This window comes from Crocodylus porosus, unplaced genomic scaffold (genome assembly GCF_001723895.1).
Source record: "Crocodylus porosus isolate Cpor-Errol unplaced genomic scaffold, CroPor_comp1, whole genome shotgun sequence".
In the NCBI taxonomy this organism is placed as follows: Eukaryota; Metazoa; Chordata; order Crocodylia; family Crocodylidae; genus Crocodylus; species Crocodylus porosus.
In genome coordinates this window covers 15,447,438-15,463,741 of record NW_017728932.1, presented here as the reverse complement: position 1 = coordinate 15,463,741, position 16,304 = coordinate 15,447,438, and the positions used below count along the sequence as shown (strand labels likewise).

Sequence of the window (16,304 nt, the reverse complement as noted above, 5' to 3'; positions counted from 1 at the left end):
GGTCCAAAAGCAGGGCATGTGCATTATTAGAGACACTCCTTTGTCAAACAAATGAACTGCCAAAGCGCAACTGGAAGTTTGCCAGTTTGTGACAAGTTGGATATTGCTGGTTATTAGTATTACCACAAGGTTCCTAAACACAGGTCCTTCTGTGCTGTTTTCTGTAAGTGTTTGATCTCGCATTTGAAATCATCGCTCTAAATGGTTTTTCTGCAGCCAAAGAAGCCAAAGGTCCCAGACAACCCATTTCACGGCATCATTTCCAAGTGCTTTGAACCTCACCTGTACGTCTATATTGAGTCCCAGGACAAGTAAGTAGTGCGCATGGCCTTTTTTTTTTTTTTTTTGACTGTGTATGATGGCAGGTTTTCTAATGCTGCTTTTCTTGCATTAGTCTTCAACAGTTATGTCACTCCATCTCTTAGAAAGTATACAGTATGCAGCAGTGGGCATCCAGAAGACCTTAGTGGGTTTAAGGGCAAAGTTTAGCTTCCCAATTCTGGAGCCTCTGCTTTTAATAAATGCTTCTTAGTGCATATATATAAAGAGTCGATTTAGGGAAGCTGGGCATCAAAGCCTATAATATAGGTTGCAATCTGGCAAAGGAATGTGGCCTGCAGATGCCATAAGTCCCATTCTGGATATACCTACCAAACACACTGCATGCGGAGTCCAGTCATTTCTTCAGTGTATGCTTCCTCGTTTGCATAGATGAACGGCTGCAATCTGTGCTGTCATTCATTTCGTGAACGGTGCGCAGGATTCTGCCAGGTTACCAGAGCAGCTGGTGGAGTCTGAATGCTCTGCTGTGGCTGGACTATGAAATCTGTGGTCACAAAGACTTGGAGGACTGATGCCTGCTGACTTCCTGGGCAAAGCCTTTTCCTCAGCAAAATGAGCAATGAAGACCCAGAGCACTAACAGCATAGAATTGCCTTGGCTGCATCCTTCATCTCTCATCCTGCACAAAGAGTATTGCTTCTTACTGTTCTGCAAGCCACTGACCCTCGCCATGTAGTGATTTATTCCTCTGTAAAGCATATGTTCTTACAGAGTGTTTTGAGATGTTAGGTATTATATAAAGTTCTTTGAGATCCTCATATGAAAGGGGCTGAATTAAAGTAGGTTTCCACTGCTCCTAGCTCATGCAATTGTTAGGTATGTGAGCATCCTCATATGCTTTTAAGCAGCCTCTTCTTTTCTGATTCATCACAAGATGTTCAGAGAAACTTTCAGTGAAAGATATGACACTGTCCTTGGATCTCTGAAACCTTTTCATAGAGTTGACACCATCATCAGGGGTGGTCTCATAGCCACCTCTCTCCCACAGATGATCCAGATGCGTTCGGGGGATCTGACAAAATGATAGAAAAGCATTTCAAATAGCTTATCTTCATTTAATACAACTTAATAGTGTGTAATGAGGAGGAGGGACTTGTATCATGTGATCAGCCAACAGTTTTAAGGCTTACTGGGCACCAGGGACACCACAGTATGAGATAGCACAATGAGTGGATTTGAACTCGGTGAAAGCTCTTGGCATCTCAGTTAGGCTGAGATGTTGGGTTGCCAGTCTCAGGGCAGGCTTTCTACGTCCTGTAAATCTTCTGTAGTTAACTGCCTCCCGCTTTCTCCCCAGATCTTTCCTTCAAGGAGCAGATTCTGCTGATACAGCAGAACAAAGAAAAATTGATATTTTTTATCTCCTTAGCAAACTTAACACCAAGACAGTTTAAGTGCCTTTCTCCTCCAGACCATGGGCCATTTTTGTCCCCGTTCTTGGTGATTCTACCCTGTCCTGCTCCTGTTTCTCTCAGTGTTACTCTTTTTCCTTTTTCTTCAGCAAAGCCCCAAGATGTTTTCCGTAAGCTTTATAGCCACGGGCACCAGTAGGAATTTCAAAGAAAAACGGCAACATTATCAAAAAAAAAAATTTCTTTTCTGTGCAACTTTTTCCGCTTTGACTGAACTTTTGTGGGATCTGTGATTGCTATCCGAGTATGGGATGTTACTTAGACAATTAGTTGTGTTTTTGGGCCACGAATAGAGAGGCTGGCATGACAGAAGTTTGTTTATTGCTGCCTCAGTTCACAGCAAAAAGCAGCTGGGCCCTTTTTCTGCTGGAAAATTGTTTCCATACCAATTTTAAAGAGATGCAGTGCCGAAATCTGTAGCAGTTTAATGGGAGACACCTGAAAGAAAGACTTAAAAGGTTCCTTTCTTTTTTCCAAACCTGGTTACAGCATGTATATCAAGTTTCTTAACAGTCAAGCAGCTTGCACGTCAGTCTCTCAGGGACGGAAGTGCCTGGTTCTTTTGCACCACGCGTCAATTTTGAACTGCACAAATCTGTACTGGAGCAGAGCAGCAGGTCTGATATAGTTAGAGTCAAGATTTAGTAGCTGTTTACAGCCGGCATTTCTTAATGCTCCGACATCCACTCACACACTTATATTGCCTTGAGAATTGCAGTGCATCATTAGTGATTTGAGTCTGGGGTCACTTGAGCTAGGGGTTTAAAGCTCACTTGCTGGTGTCCTTCTTAAAACAGACCAGGATACCTCTGTGCTTTTAGTCCTTTGTACCAAGATGATGCCAGCAATCCAGGTTATCGAACAGCCCGGTCAGTTTAGCAGTGTGTTCCTTTATTCAGGTTTCATCGTGGGTTGATAACCTAGTCCCCAGCCTCCTGATCCTCAGTGAAAAATGAAGCGCTAGCTATTTGTTCGGCCATTGTTCAGCTGAAGAGCATATCACAACAGTGCTATAAGGAGTTGTGTTAACAGTGTGCTGTCTGAGACCCAGAAGGAAGCACAAGAACTGCAAGAAATGGGAAGGGGAGCATAATGAGAAGGTTGAGCGTGGCAAAGAAGGGATTTGAGACATGCAGTAAAACTGCAGCCTGGGTGATTTCCTCTCATTTTCTCTCTCTGGCTCTGACACGTGCCATGGCTGGAGAGGCCTCTTGTTTGCATTCTGAAACAAAGATGTCCAGTCTGCTCTGCTTGGAATTTGCAGCAGTCTTATTTGCAGGATCTGAGAAAGAGAGCTTCCTTTTCCCTCTCTCCCATGCTTTCCTTGCAGTTCACTGTCCAATGGCAGAGAATAACCTTTCCTGTCTGCTGCATCGTGCTCCTGTGAGACCAGCCCCGTGCTTCAAGCAGGGTGCCCCCTTGTTCTCAGTCAGTTGCTATAACGTTGCTGAGTTCCAAGCTACAGCTGCTGCAAAGAATGGTCTCCACTGCCTGGCTCATTCAGACCCAGAGCCTGTCTGTCCCACTTTGGGCAGTCCTTCTGGGTTGCTTACCATCCACTGAAACAGAGCCACATACCTCTGCTTTCCTGCCATGCATTGGTTTACACTGGCTTGGCTCCAGTCTTCTCCTGGCCAGACAGGAGGGCCAGGGAAAGTATCTCCAGTGAAAAAAATCAACTAAACAAACTCCTGTGGGAGTGTGGCTAGTTGGAGAGCTGAACTAGCCTGGTTGAAGCTTGTAAAGTCCATCAGAAAAGCACCAGAATGTTTGGATGGGCATAAAAGCACATCCCATTGCTGTTGATGGTAGCACAGTGTTTGAACCTAGTGCTACTGAAGCCAATGTGAAAATATTGTTGGCATCAATGGAAGCAACCAGCTGCAGCTTCACTTGTCACCTATGGAGACCAATAAACCTATCCGCTCTCAAAGGACAGAGCCTATTACGTTAGTGTCAAACTTGGCAGTGGTGTCCCTGAAGGGACCAGCCACAGGGAACCTTTCATTAAGAGACTTGGGTTGATTCTGCTGTGATGGCCTTGGTCTTTTGCCAAGCTCATCAGCTGTTCCTCCAAAGGTGAGGCAGGTCGAGCGTGAACTCCTTCAATGTTGAAGCACCCACATTCTTGTCTAGTTATTGCAAGAAGCAAGTGTCAGGTTAACTGTAGTGCTCAACAAGCTGAAGGAGGCAGGAGAGAGCACTGTTCCTGCTTACAGGAGAGATTCAGGAGTTAAAAAGAGCTTGGGTAAGTTGGACACTCAGGGATTTATCTTCCTTGTTGCCTTTTAATAAAAGCTACTTTAAAGGGCATGTGAATGTTTGTGGTAACTGAATGGAGCCACCCAGACAGCAAATGGGGGGTGATCGTGAGCACGCCCTTTAAAAGGCCTGTTTCCGAGCTGCCTGATATGACTGGCTTCAGCCAGTGCCAGGAATGAAACTTGAGCATGGGCTTTATGCGCTTGCATTGAATGTGCTTGGACCTGGCAGGGTTTATAAGATTTTTATACGTGACTGGAGAACAGATTGATGCTGCCATTAAAATTCTGAGTACAAAAGGTCATAACTCATCGCCCCATTCTTCGTTATTTTACAGGCTTTGCTGCAAAGTCTGGGGCGTGGGGCTGCTTGGGATGTGAATTGGTTGTATTGGTTTCACAAGGCAGGGCAGCTGGTTTTAAGCATCTCTCTATCCTGTTTTTTTTTTCCACCGACATTAAAATATTTCTCTCCATTTTTCTTGCTGTAGAAATCTCAGTGAGCTGATTGACAGGTTTGTGGCTGACTTCAAGGCTCAGGGTCCTCCCAAGCCCAATGTGGATGAGGGGGGAGCTGTCCTGCCCAGCTGTGCTGACCTGTTTGTTTATTACAAGAAGTGCATGGTGCAGTGTTCGCAGCTCAGCACAGGCGAGCCTATGATTGCACTGACCACCATCTTTCAGAAGTACCTCCGGGAATACGCCTGGAAAATTCTCTCAGGAAATCTGCCCAAGTAAGTGTTAGCAGCCCAGAGGCTGGGCATGGTCTGCAGAGCCTGGAAATGGTGTTTAGAGAATTTGGCAAACACAAGAACTGCCGTTTTAGTTTGAAAGGAGCCCCAGAGCCATGGTGTAAGTTGGGAAGATCCCTCCTCTAGATGCAAGCACCATTCTGAGAAACAGCATGGCAGCAAGTTGAAAATAGGGGCTGCCATTTTCACAGGAGCCAGTTTCCGTTTCCTCTGCAGCAGGTCCTGCAGCTCTTTTGAAAATCCCAGGAAAGTATGCGCAATCTGATTTTTCGGGATTGCACGTGCACACCTATTGCAGGGACAGACTTAGGCCCCTGCTCTCCCCTGCCCTGCATGGTGTGAAGCAGGTAGAAGACCAAGCAGGTATTCAGGCGAGAAGGCAAAAGACTACCAAAGAGAGTGGATGATGTTCTCCACTGACTTTGTCTATGTTGACCCAAAATACAGGGCTGAGTGGTGGAAGAGGATCAGGCCACCCTCAAACTGGGTGTCTCAACACAGAAAGCCAAATACCACCCTCTGTTTTGGCTTCTGTGCAAAGCAGGAAGAGAATCGTGTACTTTCCATCCTGTAAATCAGGGCCAGGAAGCTGAGACAGTGACGTTCCTGTAACAACTGGTAGTGAAGGCAGTTTCTCTAGATTTCCAAAGTCTCTCGGCTAGAACTGCTTTAGCTGGGTGTGTGCATTTGTATATGAGATATGTGAAGTGTATTATTACCAGGGATCCTGGTTTTCTCCAATTTAATAAAATCCCCAATTTTCAGATTAAAAAATAGTAACCCCAAATTCACATTTTTCCATGAGTAAAATGAAACACTATATATACATCTATGTATTAGTGGTGGTTTATTTTAATCATGGAAAAATGTGGATTTGGAGTTATTTTTTGTCTGAAAATTTGGGATTTTTTTAAATTGGAGAAAACAAGGATCCGTGATTATTACACACATGTAAATCCACTGAAATCAGTATCTTTAGGGTATACACTAGTAAAAACACAAGTAAAATTTTCAATGGGAAGTCATCAGTGCTAGCTACAGGTAACTGATATTTGTGACTGGTATTTGGAGGTTCTTTGTAAATAAATCTGGGGATGGCAAAGTGATCATTTGCTGAAACCAGCACAGTCTTTCATGTGTGGTTGTGGGAGTTGCATTTAGAGCAGCAGAGAGATGAATTGAGTGCGCCTCCATCGGATCTCAGTCACATTCTTTGAACATATGATTTTTTTTGTGCTCTATTTCTGCTGTCCAAAATAAATATTGCTGCCCTATTTTTTAAAAGGATTTGGATGATAGAGGTTCGAAATAGTTGGGGAATTTCCTGTCTCTCGACTGTTCTGATTCTTTGATTAACTGCTGTTTGTCACCAAATGAATAGGAAGTACAGGAGATAATCCCCAGAAATCATTTTTGTTGTCCTTGTAATTATCATGGTATTTGAAATGAATTCTGCAGTCTCAGATATATGGCAAGTTTGTTTAGTTATCAGATACCAAATATAACTTAGTTGTGTAATGAATGGTTAACGAGAGCTTTCTGTAACTGTTCAAGCAGCTGACAATCAGGGTAAGTTAGCCTGGAAGCGAATGTTAGATCTGGTTGAGGTCTAATCAGCTGAAGCTTTGGGATGTCATGGGAAGATGTATGAAATGATCATAATGGTTCCTTCTGGGTTAAAATCTAAGAAAACCAGAGCTTTTGTCGATGTGTGTGTGTGTCCGTCTTTCCCCAGAACAACCAGCAGCAGTGGTGGGCTGACCATCACAAGTCTGCTGAAAGAGAAGGAGGGCTCGGAAGTAGCAAAGTTCACTTTGGAAGAGCTCTGCCTGATCTGCAGCATCCTGAGCACGGCAGAGTACTGTCTGGCCACAACCCAACAGGTGAGCTGCCCTCTGCCACCCTTCTAATACGGTGTCTCACCTACCCGGTGGCAAGGCACAGTCACAAAGGAGAGGAGGTGTGTTGCCCTTAGCAGCAGGACAAGCTAATTGAGTCTCACATTAAAGGTTGCTATGGATTGAAAAAAGTGCTGAAATGTACATAGCAGTACCCTGCTCTGCATAATGCTGCATTAATTAGAGACTGTAAGTTAGTTAAAGGAAAGTTCTCGCTTTTGTTATCCTAGCGGGTCAGAACAGCGTTGTACGTTGAACCCTAATTGCTGCCTCACTTCCAAAGAGCATCCTTTTGTGCTCTCTATGTAGTTTGCTTTAGTCCAAGAGGGAGGAAGATAATCAGTCTCTTTCCATTATCTCTCCAGGCTTATTAACCAAATTTTTTCAAGTAGGGGGAAAAAAGGGTTAAAAATAAGTTAGTGTAGATCTAGGAGTTGGTTTAATGGCAGAGTTTCAAGGCAAGGTGGATGCAAGGTCTCTTAAAATGCTCCCCATTGGGCTTGTGCCTTTACTGTGATTTCTACGGTAACAGTGCTCTGAGAAGTCCCTAGGTCAGTAGATGCATCTTTGACAGTCATTATCTAGCTAGTGCTGGGGGGGTGAACTAGGGATCTCTAAGTCACAGCATGCACTGCAATACAGAGTGAAAGAGCCCATGTACTCTTGCAAAGGCTCATAACGTGCATGTTTTCTGCAGGTCAGATGCAGACAGGGGCCTGTAATGCACCTTCATTGGTGTGGCAGGGATCTGTCTTAAGTTGTTAGATTCTTGCTACGTTGTCATGATAGATTTGTGTCCTGAGCCTGAAACGCTGGCATGTGCAACCTTGGAGGTTAACTGCTTTGAGGACACATGCCATCAGTTGTTATCCCAGGAAACCGTGGTGTCTAGAGCATGCGGCAGAGAGGAGATTTCCATTCCTGATGCCACTTCCCACTAAACAGATCTTGGACAAGTTGCAGTGTGAGAAGAAATAGTGTAGGTGCACTTCCTGATGTCAGAAGCTGACTTTCCCCAGCGCTTAAGGTTGGGGTTATGAATTGAAGTAGAAATCTGATCTCTGCTTGTTACTTCTTTTGCTCTTTGACAGCTTGAAGAAAAGCTCAAAGAAAAGGTGGATGCAAGTCTCATGGAAAGGATCAACCTGACGGGAGAGATGGACACCTTCAGCATGTACGTCTTGCACACACATCTTTCCATAGTGCTATCTAACACCAGGGCCAGTGAGTTCAGCGACGTTGCTCCAGGCCAGGTCTGTCAGGTGAACTGGTTGACTAGGAATGCCAGGTTGCCCAGGGCTAGGCTAGTGAAGCAGGGTGCTGCCATCGCTATGAGTGCTCCCAGTCATTCTAGTCAAAGGATCGAGAACCCTGGAGAGAGGAGAGGAAAGAGTGGGCTTGTATCACTGTATCATTTGCATCTTGGCAGCTCTCTGAGGTTGCGGTTTCCTTTCAGGAGAGCTGTTTTAGTACATTGCCTTTCCTGCTGTCATTTCCCAGTGTTAACCAGCAGAGTTGTTAATACACTCAAGGCCTCTTTTGCATAGCATGGAAAGATGGTTTACCTTTGAATGTAACTGGGCAAATGGCAATTGTGCATTAGGATGACTTTCCTTACCTCCAGTATTACCTTTCATTGGATGATCTACAAGTTTTCTCTAACCACTGAAGAATTTAGCCTGTCAGTACAGTGTTCTCCCCATTTTTGAGATGAGGGAACATAAGCACATGATGATTTCTTGCCTTGTCCAATGTCAGAAAAAGTTCTTGGCAAAGGCAGGAACAGAGCCCAGCTCTCCTGACACTCTCGCTTTGGTCTCTTGACTGCCCTTCCTCTGAATGCACACTTTTTAATTAAAGAGTGCACTGTTCCTGTCTTCCTGGCTCTCTTCCCCACTCCTAGGAGCTGGGTTTTAGTAGTGATAGCCAGTGTGTGCCAGGTTTCTGGAAGGCTTTCCCTTCTGCAGCTCCTCTCTTGCCCTGATGGCAGGGTGCCAGCCAAATCCTAATCCAGGTCTTTTAAGTCCAGTTCCTTCAGACATGAACCAGCCCCCTTCCCCTGCACTGCTGCTTTCTGAGCAGAGTGAGTCCCTGGGGCTATATGTGCTGTTCTGTTGCATGGTAAAATTGTCCTGAGCTGGAGGAGTGGAGGGCGAGTTCTGCGTTCTCTCATGACCTTTCAGTTATAAACCTACCATTTTATACATCATCATGCAGCTTCCACTGTGGCTTCCTCACAAGGCAGCTCATTCTATTCAGCTAATGAGATGAGGTTTGGGAAGCTGCTTTTATGTACAGTTTGCACATTTGCCACTTAGGATGACTTTAAAACTAGACCTTGGAGGCTAATTTGCCTGGTAATAAGGATACATTTTTAATTGCCTCCCGTTGGGTTCCAAAGTAGCACTTTACCCAAAATCCTGTCAGTGGATGTTGTGACTTTTCGTTTCACAGAACCTGAGAAATCCTGCATACCGCTAGCAGAGGTGGGAAGCTCTCATTACAGGATAACTATAAAGCTCTTTTTTGCTGTTTTGGCGCTTTCCATTTATATGACGAATGTGTTTCTTCTGTTGGAATTTGACGTCTAGCTGTGCAGAGCAGCAAAAAAAAAAGGAGTTGCTGCTAACATACAAGTGTAATTGGGTAGAGAAGCTTTTTTTTTTTAACCCTTCCCTTTGAAGTTGCACAAGGAAATAAAAAAAAACCAACAGAAAGAAAACATTGCAGAGACCTGAGAGAGGTTTTCATCCCCACTCATGAGTGGTGCTGTCACTAGAATGGCCGTGCACGACAGTCAGGGAATAGCAGCAAGGGGACAGTCCCTTCTGGAGCAGACTTGGAAGAAACATTACAGTGTAGTTTGAATGTGTGCTTCTGCTGCCAGTCAGCTGTGTGACCGAGGGCAGGTCCTCTGGGGACTTCTCGAGAAGCCTGAAGGACTTTCATAGATTTGCAGATGTTAGGGTCGGAAGGGACCTCAATAGGTCATTGAGTCCGACCCCCTGCCCTCCATCGAGTCCGACTTGTCCCGGGGTGAGCGGGTGTTCTGTGTCAAACGTCTCTGGTTCCTTTGGAAAGCCTAGTCGTCTTGTCCTGGGCATCAGCTTCCTCATCTGTCCAATTGAGAGGCTATTTGCCTTTCTCCCTGGGGTTTGTTTGCAGTTGATAAAGCAGTGTTGCAGGCTCTTTGGGGCAGAGATCAGCTGTCTGCTTGTGTATTTGTACAGCACCTAGTACCGCAAGGTCCTGTTCTGACTGGGGCTTTTGTGTGCACCTGTCACACAACACTAGTGCCCTGATATCAGTGACACTGTGATTGCCTGCGATCCTGCTGTCTCTGGAAACAGGTCCCCACTCAGTTTAGAAAGTGAGATGAGTGTACCAGTTGCCATCTCGCACTGTCTCGCTGCTGGCCAGGCTCCACACAAGGTGACAGAGCTCTACGCGTACGTATCCCTAATGTGTAGGAGCTCGTCTTGGAGCTGCTCACCTTCTAGTCAGCTTGTCCTGTGTCAGTTTGGTGCTAAACCACAGCACTTTCCTACTTCTTGCTAATGGGTAGGTACTTGACAGCGCTCCAGCAGGGCGAGGTCAGCCGTGTTATCTCTGCTTAGCTCTCTTGGCACTGCTTCAGTGTGCGGAGTTCCCTGAGGGAGCAAAGCCTGCTGTGCTGGCTCCTTGGCAGAGAGACATGCCAGCCAAATGATTACAGTCACAAGCGTTTAAATTTCAGTGCAAACGCTGCATCATTTATGTAAAGGCAGCCACAGCCTCCTCTCTGGTAGTATAAATTTTCTGTATGTTTCTGGCAGGCTTGGCTGTCAAGGTGACTTGTGAAAAACAAATGCCGTGTTGGGCAGGAGCAAGGCTTCTTGTTAGGGCACCGCTTCTGCCCACCTGTGTGCAGAGCTCTACGTCAGAGACTTGACAGCCTGCCAGGGCATTGGTGGGAGGAGTGAATTGGTGGCTGGGCAAGGGCTCCCTTGTCCTTGTCGAGGATGGCTGTGCCAGAGCTGTTAGAAGGACTCGCAGCAAGATACAATCGGAGGGAACTAAGCATCGCAGGCCTCTAACCCTGGTGTTCTTGGAAGACATAAGGCTAGTTCTGAAGTGGAAACCTACCTTTATTTTGTTGAATGTCAAGTTGCCTGTGTGCTCTTCGAAAGCAGTCTCTAGGGTCGTGTTGGGCCCTGTGCCCTTGAAGTTGAGCTGCAATCCAGAAAACAAACATCCGGTGTTCTTTTACTATTGTTTTAGGGGTAGGAGCATTGGTTTTATGTGGTGGGATCTAACAGGGTTCTCAGTAACATGAGTTTTTTTGCATGTGCAAGGTTGCGGGGAGGAATCACAGTTTAGTAATATTCTGTAACTTGGGAGGTGTCTGGAGGGACTAGAGCAAGGGAGGGATGCAGTTCTAGATGTGAAATAAATAAGCCGCCTGCCTTTGCCCCGCTTAATGGAAGACAGACTGTAATATCTGAGATATTAAAACTTCTGCAAATGAAGGGATGCAGCATTTTAAAAGCCTTCCTGTAGGCTTCTGTGGTTAGTGCACGAAAAACACAGCAGGGGAGGGTACAGGCCCAGGAAAGGGCACTGCTTAGAGCTGTGCCTCGGAAAGGAAATTGGAATTTCCAAGAGCCTTAATTAACTTTGAGACAAAAGCACAAACAGCCTTCACGATTCAGGGGCTCATCCTCTTGCTCAGTGCAGAGTGGCTTAGTTGCTGTGGTTACTGATATAACTTGCACAGCACATGACTGATCCCTGCCATCGCTTTTGCTGGTGTCAGGCAGGAGGTTGTGGCTGCCATGAAGCAAACGTTCTAGCTGGGCCTCTCTTCCTAGCCCTGTGCAAACGTAGCTTCTCCTCTTCTCATAGTCAAGAAACTGGTTTTGGCACAGATTTGCTGAGTTCTCTGGTAATGCCTGTGCTTGATTTATTTTTGCAGTGTGATCTCAAACAGCATACAGCTGTTGGTGCAAGACTTGGATGCAGCCTGCGACCCGGCGCTTACTGCTATGAGCAAGGTAGGTTTTGTAGAAGAGGGAGCAGTGACCCATGGTTTGTGGTTCTTTCTCACTTTTAATGGCTTGAGTTCATTCCTGATTTTCCTTCACCTCTTCTGGAGAGTGCGCTTTGGTTCTTCAAGCAGCATCCTCTGTAGCATTAAAGACAGCCAGGTTAGAGAGTCCTACCAAACCTTTTCTGATCCCAGTTGCTAGCGGGTGGCCAATTAATTGTTCACAAGGGCACTCTGGGGTTGAGCCCTCTCATTTCTCCGATGCTCTTGGAGAGACACAGTCATGAAGAGAAAGGCAGAAGGTAAAGTTCCCTCCCATTCAACAGTCCTTTAGGATGTGGCTGTTGCATTGTTATCTTTTGTACATCTGGGGAAATGTGTGCCTCTACCCACCGTAGCGTGAAAACCCAGATTGCTTTAGACAGAGGTAAGGGCAACAGAATAAGATTGAACTTTTTTTTTTAAATTAGAAATATTAACATATGCCTTCATTTTGTAGGATAAACACATTTCCTAGCTGCCATGAGTTTTAATAGCATTCTGGTTTATGATGTATTCCAGCTGCAACTAGCCTCCACTCCCAGCTAATACTTGAGTTGGACTCCAGCTGGTAATAGAATTTGTCCGTTTCCCAAATGGAAAGAGGATTTTTCCAGTAAAATAACACCAGGGGAGGGGCGTAGCACTTCAGGTGTTGCTTATATTCCCTGTCAGTTCCTTAGATTCTTCTTTCTCCCCAGCCAGTCTGTTCAGCTCTCTCTGGTCTGGCTCTTTATACCGTAGCATAACAATAGGGCTCAAAACAGCAGCTGGTAGGCCATTTATTTTTGTCGTGGAGCACCAGCAAAATGAAATCCATGTGAATGGGAACCAGCAGATATAAACAAGCTAAGTGCTCTGAAATTAGCTAAATAAATACTTTTCATTTGCCCTAGCCTTCCACCTTTGCCACCAGACTTAGTTGCTGTGACTCAACTTTTACTGGAGTTCTGAAAAGCCTGGATTTTGGTGGAAGGTGGGTTTTTTTGTTGGTTTTGTTTTTTTTTTTACTTTGCCAAGACCTCTGTATTGCTCCTCCAGCCAAAAATCAAATGGCCAACATTTTTTCATGTTGGAATGTTTGGAAAAGTCGCATTTCAGTCTCCCTTGTCAGGGTGAAGAACATGCATGTGTACCCAGTCTAATTTTCCTGTTGTATGAGTATGTCTCATAAGGACACTGCTTTATCTGAGGTTGCCTTTTGTTCAGATCTTTCACATTTCCTTCACTCCTCAGCGTTTTGCAGGATTGAATGCTCTGCGGTTGTGTTAAGTTTGAAATGTAACTTTGCTCTCATGGGAAAGATTTTGGTAGATACGGAGATCAGTTGTGAAGTCTCACTCATTTGCTTTATGGCACAAATTGATTTTTGCACAGAAAATAATGTGAAGGGAAGTTTCAGGTGGAAATGGTGGCCAGGTTTGCTAACTTTGTACTATTCTTATTTGTGGCCTGTGTTAAATAAAGACTGGACTCCACCTTACAAAATGTGGAGCTTGGTATTGTGTGGACGCCCACCTTGCTGCGGTTATTCGACCCCAGCAGTTTTTCCTGCTCAGAGCAGAGGGGTTGGACCTGAAGATCTCACAAGGTCCCTTCCAGCCCAGAACATCTGTGAATCTGTCTTTGCTTGCCTCTAAACAGTTACCACACATAGGTGCTTGGCTGTCGTGGGGCACTGCTTCTGTTTTAGGTTGTCCTTTGCCTGGCCCTACAGTCTTAAACAGAATTATAAGTAGAGCACTGTACATACAGCCTGCAAGCTTGAGGCAGGAGAACTGCCTTTCCCTGTCCACATTGTTCCCTAGTGTGTGCCAGGCTCTGCGTCCACATTGTGTTTGCTGGTACTTATGTGGGGTGCTAGGATGCATGGGAGCATATCCAAAGGGTCCTAGCACTCTGCAGACTGCCTCATCTTTCATGACCCCCAGAGTGGAAACTATTTTACCTGATCCATTGCTTGTGGCTGTGTCAGTTCTCCACACTGCTTAGGGGCAGGAAATGTATGTGTTCGGTATGACCGCAGGTCCACGGGAGGAACACCCCCTGGCTGTGGCCTGACTCGTCAGTGCGGTTGTTCAGAGAGATGCTGGAGGGCCTTTGAGATGTATGCACTCTCGGAAGGAGGGTCCCATGGCAGGTTTGGAAGATGCAATGCATGCCACTTCTGCAGCACTCCTAGAGCAGAGCTGGCGTGGCATGGAGGGATCAGATCGTCTGGCAGACCTGTACTGGCCAGTAGTGGCTCTGGGACTTCTGCAGGAGGAAGCAGCCCTTGGTGGGACTGTGAAGCGCCTGCCCCACGTCATGCAAATGGTGGCCGTGCGGTTGTCATGTTGGTTCTCCTACCTCTGCAGCTGTTTGGGCACCAGGCAAATGCTCTCTGGAGACGTCCCACAACAAACGCAAAGGGGAGTGGGGGAAACCATCTGATTCCTGACAAGTACATTTAAAATGACAGGAACCAAGATTTTCCAGGAGAGTTAGGTTCATGTTTCTTGGATAGCTTTTCAGTCTGTGTACACTACAGCTTTGCTCGCAGCTACTGTTTGTTTTGTTGGAGCACGCCCATAGACAGGAAGGGCTATTTTTAATATACATATTTGTAAGATTGGCTGTAAGAAATAGGCATAAGGGTTTCTCTGTCCACTGAGTTGCACCCGCCTGCTGATTCTGGTTGCACTCTGAACTTCCCCACAGCTTATTCATGTCAAATTCCCATTGGGAGAGGAGGCATGGTTGGGAATATGTGAAAGTGTGCTTGGCAAGCAAGGGACTAGGGATATTTGTCTGGGTGCACTGATTGCTGTGAGTAGTTGCTCAGAACAATCCAGTTACTCTTCAGTTGGTCCAGTGCAAGGTTGGTAAAGTAAGAGGTAAACGGGTACGTAGAAGAACGTCCTGCCTGCCTGCCCTGCTATGTTTCTCTTCGATTTGACACCTCAGCTTGCTATGGGCAATGTGCAGACTGCTGTTAGACTCTGGGGACTTACAGACTTTGGCTTTATTCGCCCATTAAGTCATCTGTGCTGCACATCACTTGGATGGAGCTGAATCTGGAAAGCTGCTTGGACCAAAGCGCCTTTAGTAAGATTAAAAGTAGAAGCATTACAGAATTAAGCAGATTTGTAGGTAAGAATTGGGTAAACACTGCACAGTTATTGTCTCAAATGACAACTCTGTGATCAGGACTTTTGGGGAGGCTTCCTCTGAGGCAACCTGGAGCTGCCAACAAGAAATTTTCCAGCAGGGTTCTCTACACCCTTCGTGCATGCTGGAAGCTGTTTAGTCCTTATACTCTACATGTGTGCCTCCACCCACGGCTCACACGACCACCTCAACTCTGTATTGGGATACAGTGGGGTCAGTCTAGGGGCTCTGTTGCTTCACACCTTCTCATTCCAGGGAGTCTGTGCTTTTGAGATAAAGCAGATGTGCAGTTTTGTGAGGAAAAGCTGGACTGCTTTGAGGGTTTCATTATGGGCTGACAAAGAAGGCAGCCTTGCTTGGAGAGCAATTCTTGGTGGACTCTATAGATCTCCAAAGGGTGGGTGTGCAAGTGTGGGCACTTACTGCAGTGTGCTTTGTGTTTCCTTATGGTTTAAAGCCTGGTGAGTTCAAGCACCCTTTGGTTTGTCCTCCTCCTGCAGATGCAGTGGCAGAACGTGGAACATGTTGGTGACCAGAGTCCCTACGTCACTTCAGTTATTCTTCACATTAAGCAGAATGTCCCCATCATCCGTGACAACCTGGCATCCACAAGAAAATACTTCACCCAGTTCTGTATTAAATTTGCAAAGTAAGTCCCTGTCCTACCTTGGCATTCTCTAGGCGTTCCAGGTCCCATTAACCGGCTCGTATGTCGTGACATACTTGCCTTCTAGCACTTCACATCAGTGGCCCTTGGCTTCCTGAGTCAAGCCCTCCACGAGTCTGGGAGGAGTGTGAGGGAGTTGTCATGAGATTGAAAGATGCTTCCCTTCCTCATCTTGAGTTTCCTACTGAAACACATATGCCTTAGTCATTTGCTTTCATAGGTTCCTTCTCACATGCCTTGACCACCCTATAAACCTTTTTGATGAACACTGGAGAACCACTTGCTAAGTAATGAAGGTTCTTGTTTTGGCATTCATAGGAAAATCAGTCCTATGTGGGTGAATGGGGAGTCCTGATATAGGAGAGACTGACAGACTGCATTTAAGCATTTAAGAAAATAACTCAGCATAGTTATAGTTTCATAGTTTCTAGGGTCGGAAGGGACCTGAGTAGATCACCTAGTCCGACCCCCTGCCATGGCAGGGAAGAGTACTGGGGTCAAATGACCCCAGCAAGGTGTTCATCTAATCTCCTCTTAAAAAACCCCAAGGTAGGAGCCTGCACCACTTCTCTTGGAAGGTGGTTCCAGATCCTAGCCGCCCTGACCGTGAAGTCGCACCTCCTGATATCTAGCCTGAACCTACCCTCCGCCAGCTTGTGACCGTTATTCCTGGTCACTCCTGGCGGTGCTCAGGGGAACAGGGACTCCCCTGATGCCTGCTGATCCCCCTGACTAGTTTATAACAGGCCACAAGATC

The 16,304-nt window shown here is 46.0% G+C and overlaps 1 protein-coding gene across 3 annotated transcripts in view; it reads left to right on the top strand.

Annotated features, from left to right (window-relative positions):
- VPS53 (VPS53, GARP complex subunit) overlaps window positions 1-16,304 on the top strand; it is a 75,187-nt gene that overhangs the window by 41,023 nt on the left and 17,860 nt on the right. For all 3 annotated transcript variants that reach the window (XM_019545722.1, XM_019545721.1, XM_019545723.1), the window contains exons 13-18: window positions 217-311; window positions 4,507-4,749; window positions 6,503-6,650; window positions 7,757-7,839; window positions 11,620-11,698; window positions 15,381-15,529. In XM_019545722.1, the coding sequence (XP_019401267.1) occupies window positions 217-311; window positions 4,507-4,749; window positions 6,503-6,650; window positions 7,757-7,839; window positions 11,620-11,698; window positions 15,381-15,529 (797 nt within the window). The remainder of the gene's footprint in view (window positions 1-216; window positions 312-4,506; window positions 4,750-6,502; window positions 6,651-7,756; window positions 7,840-11,619; window positions 11,699-15,380; window positions 15,530-16,304) is intronic.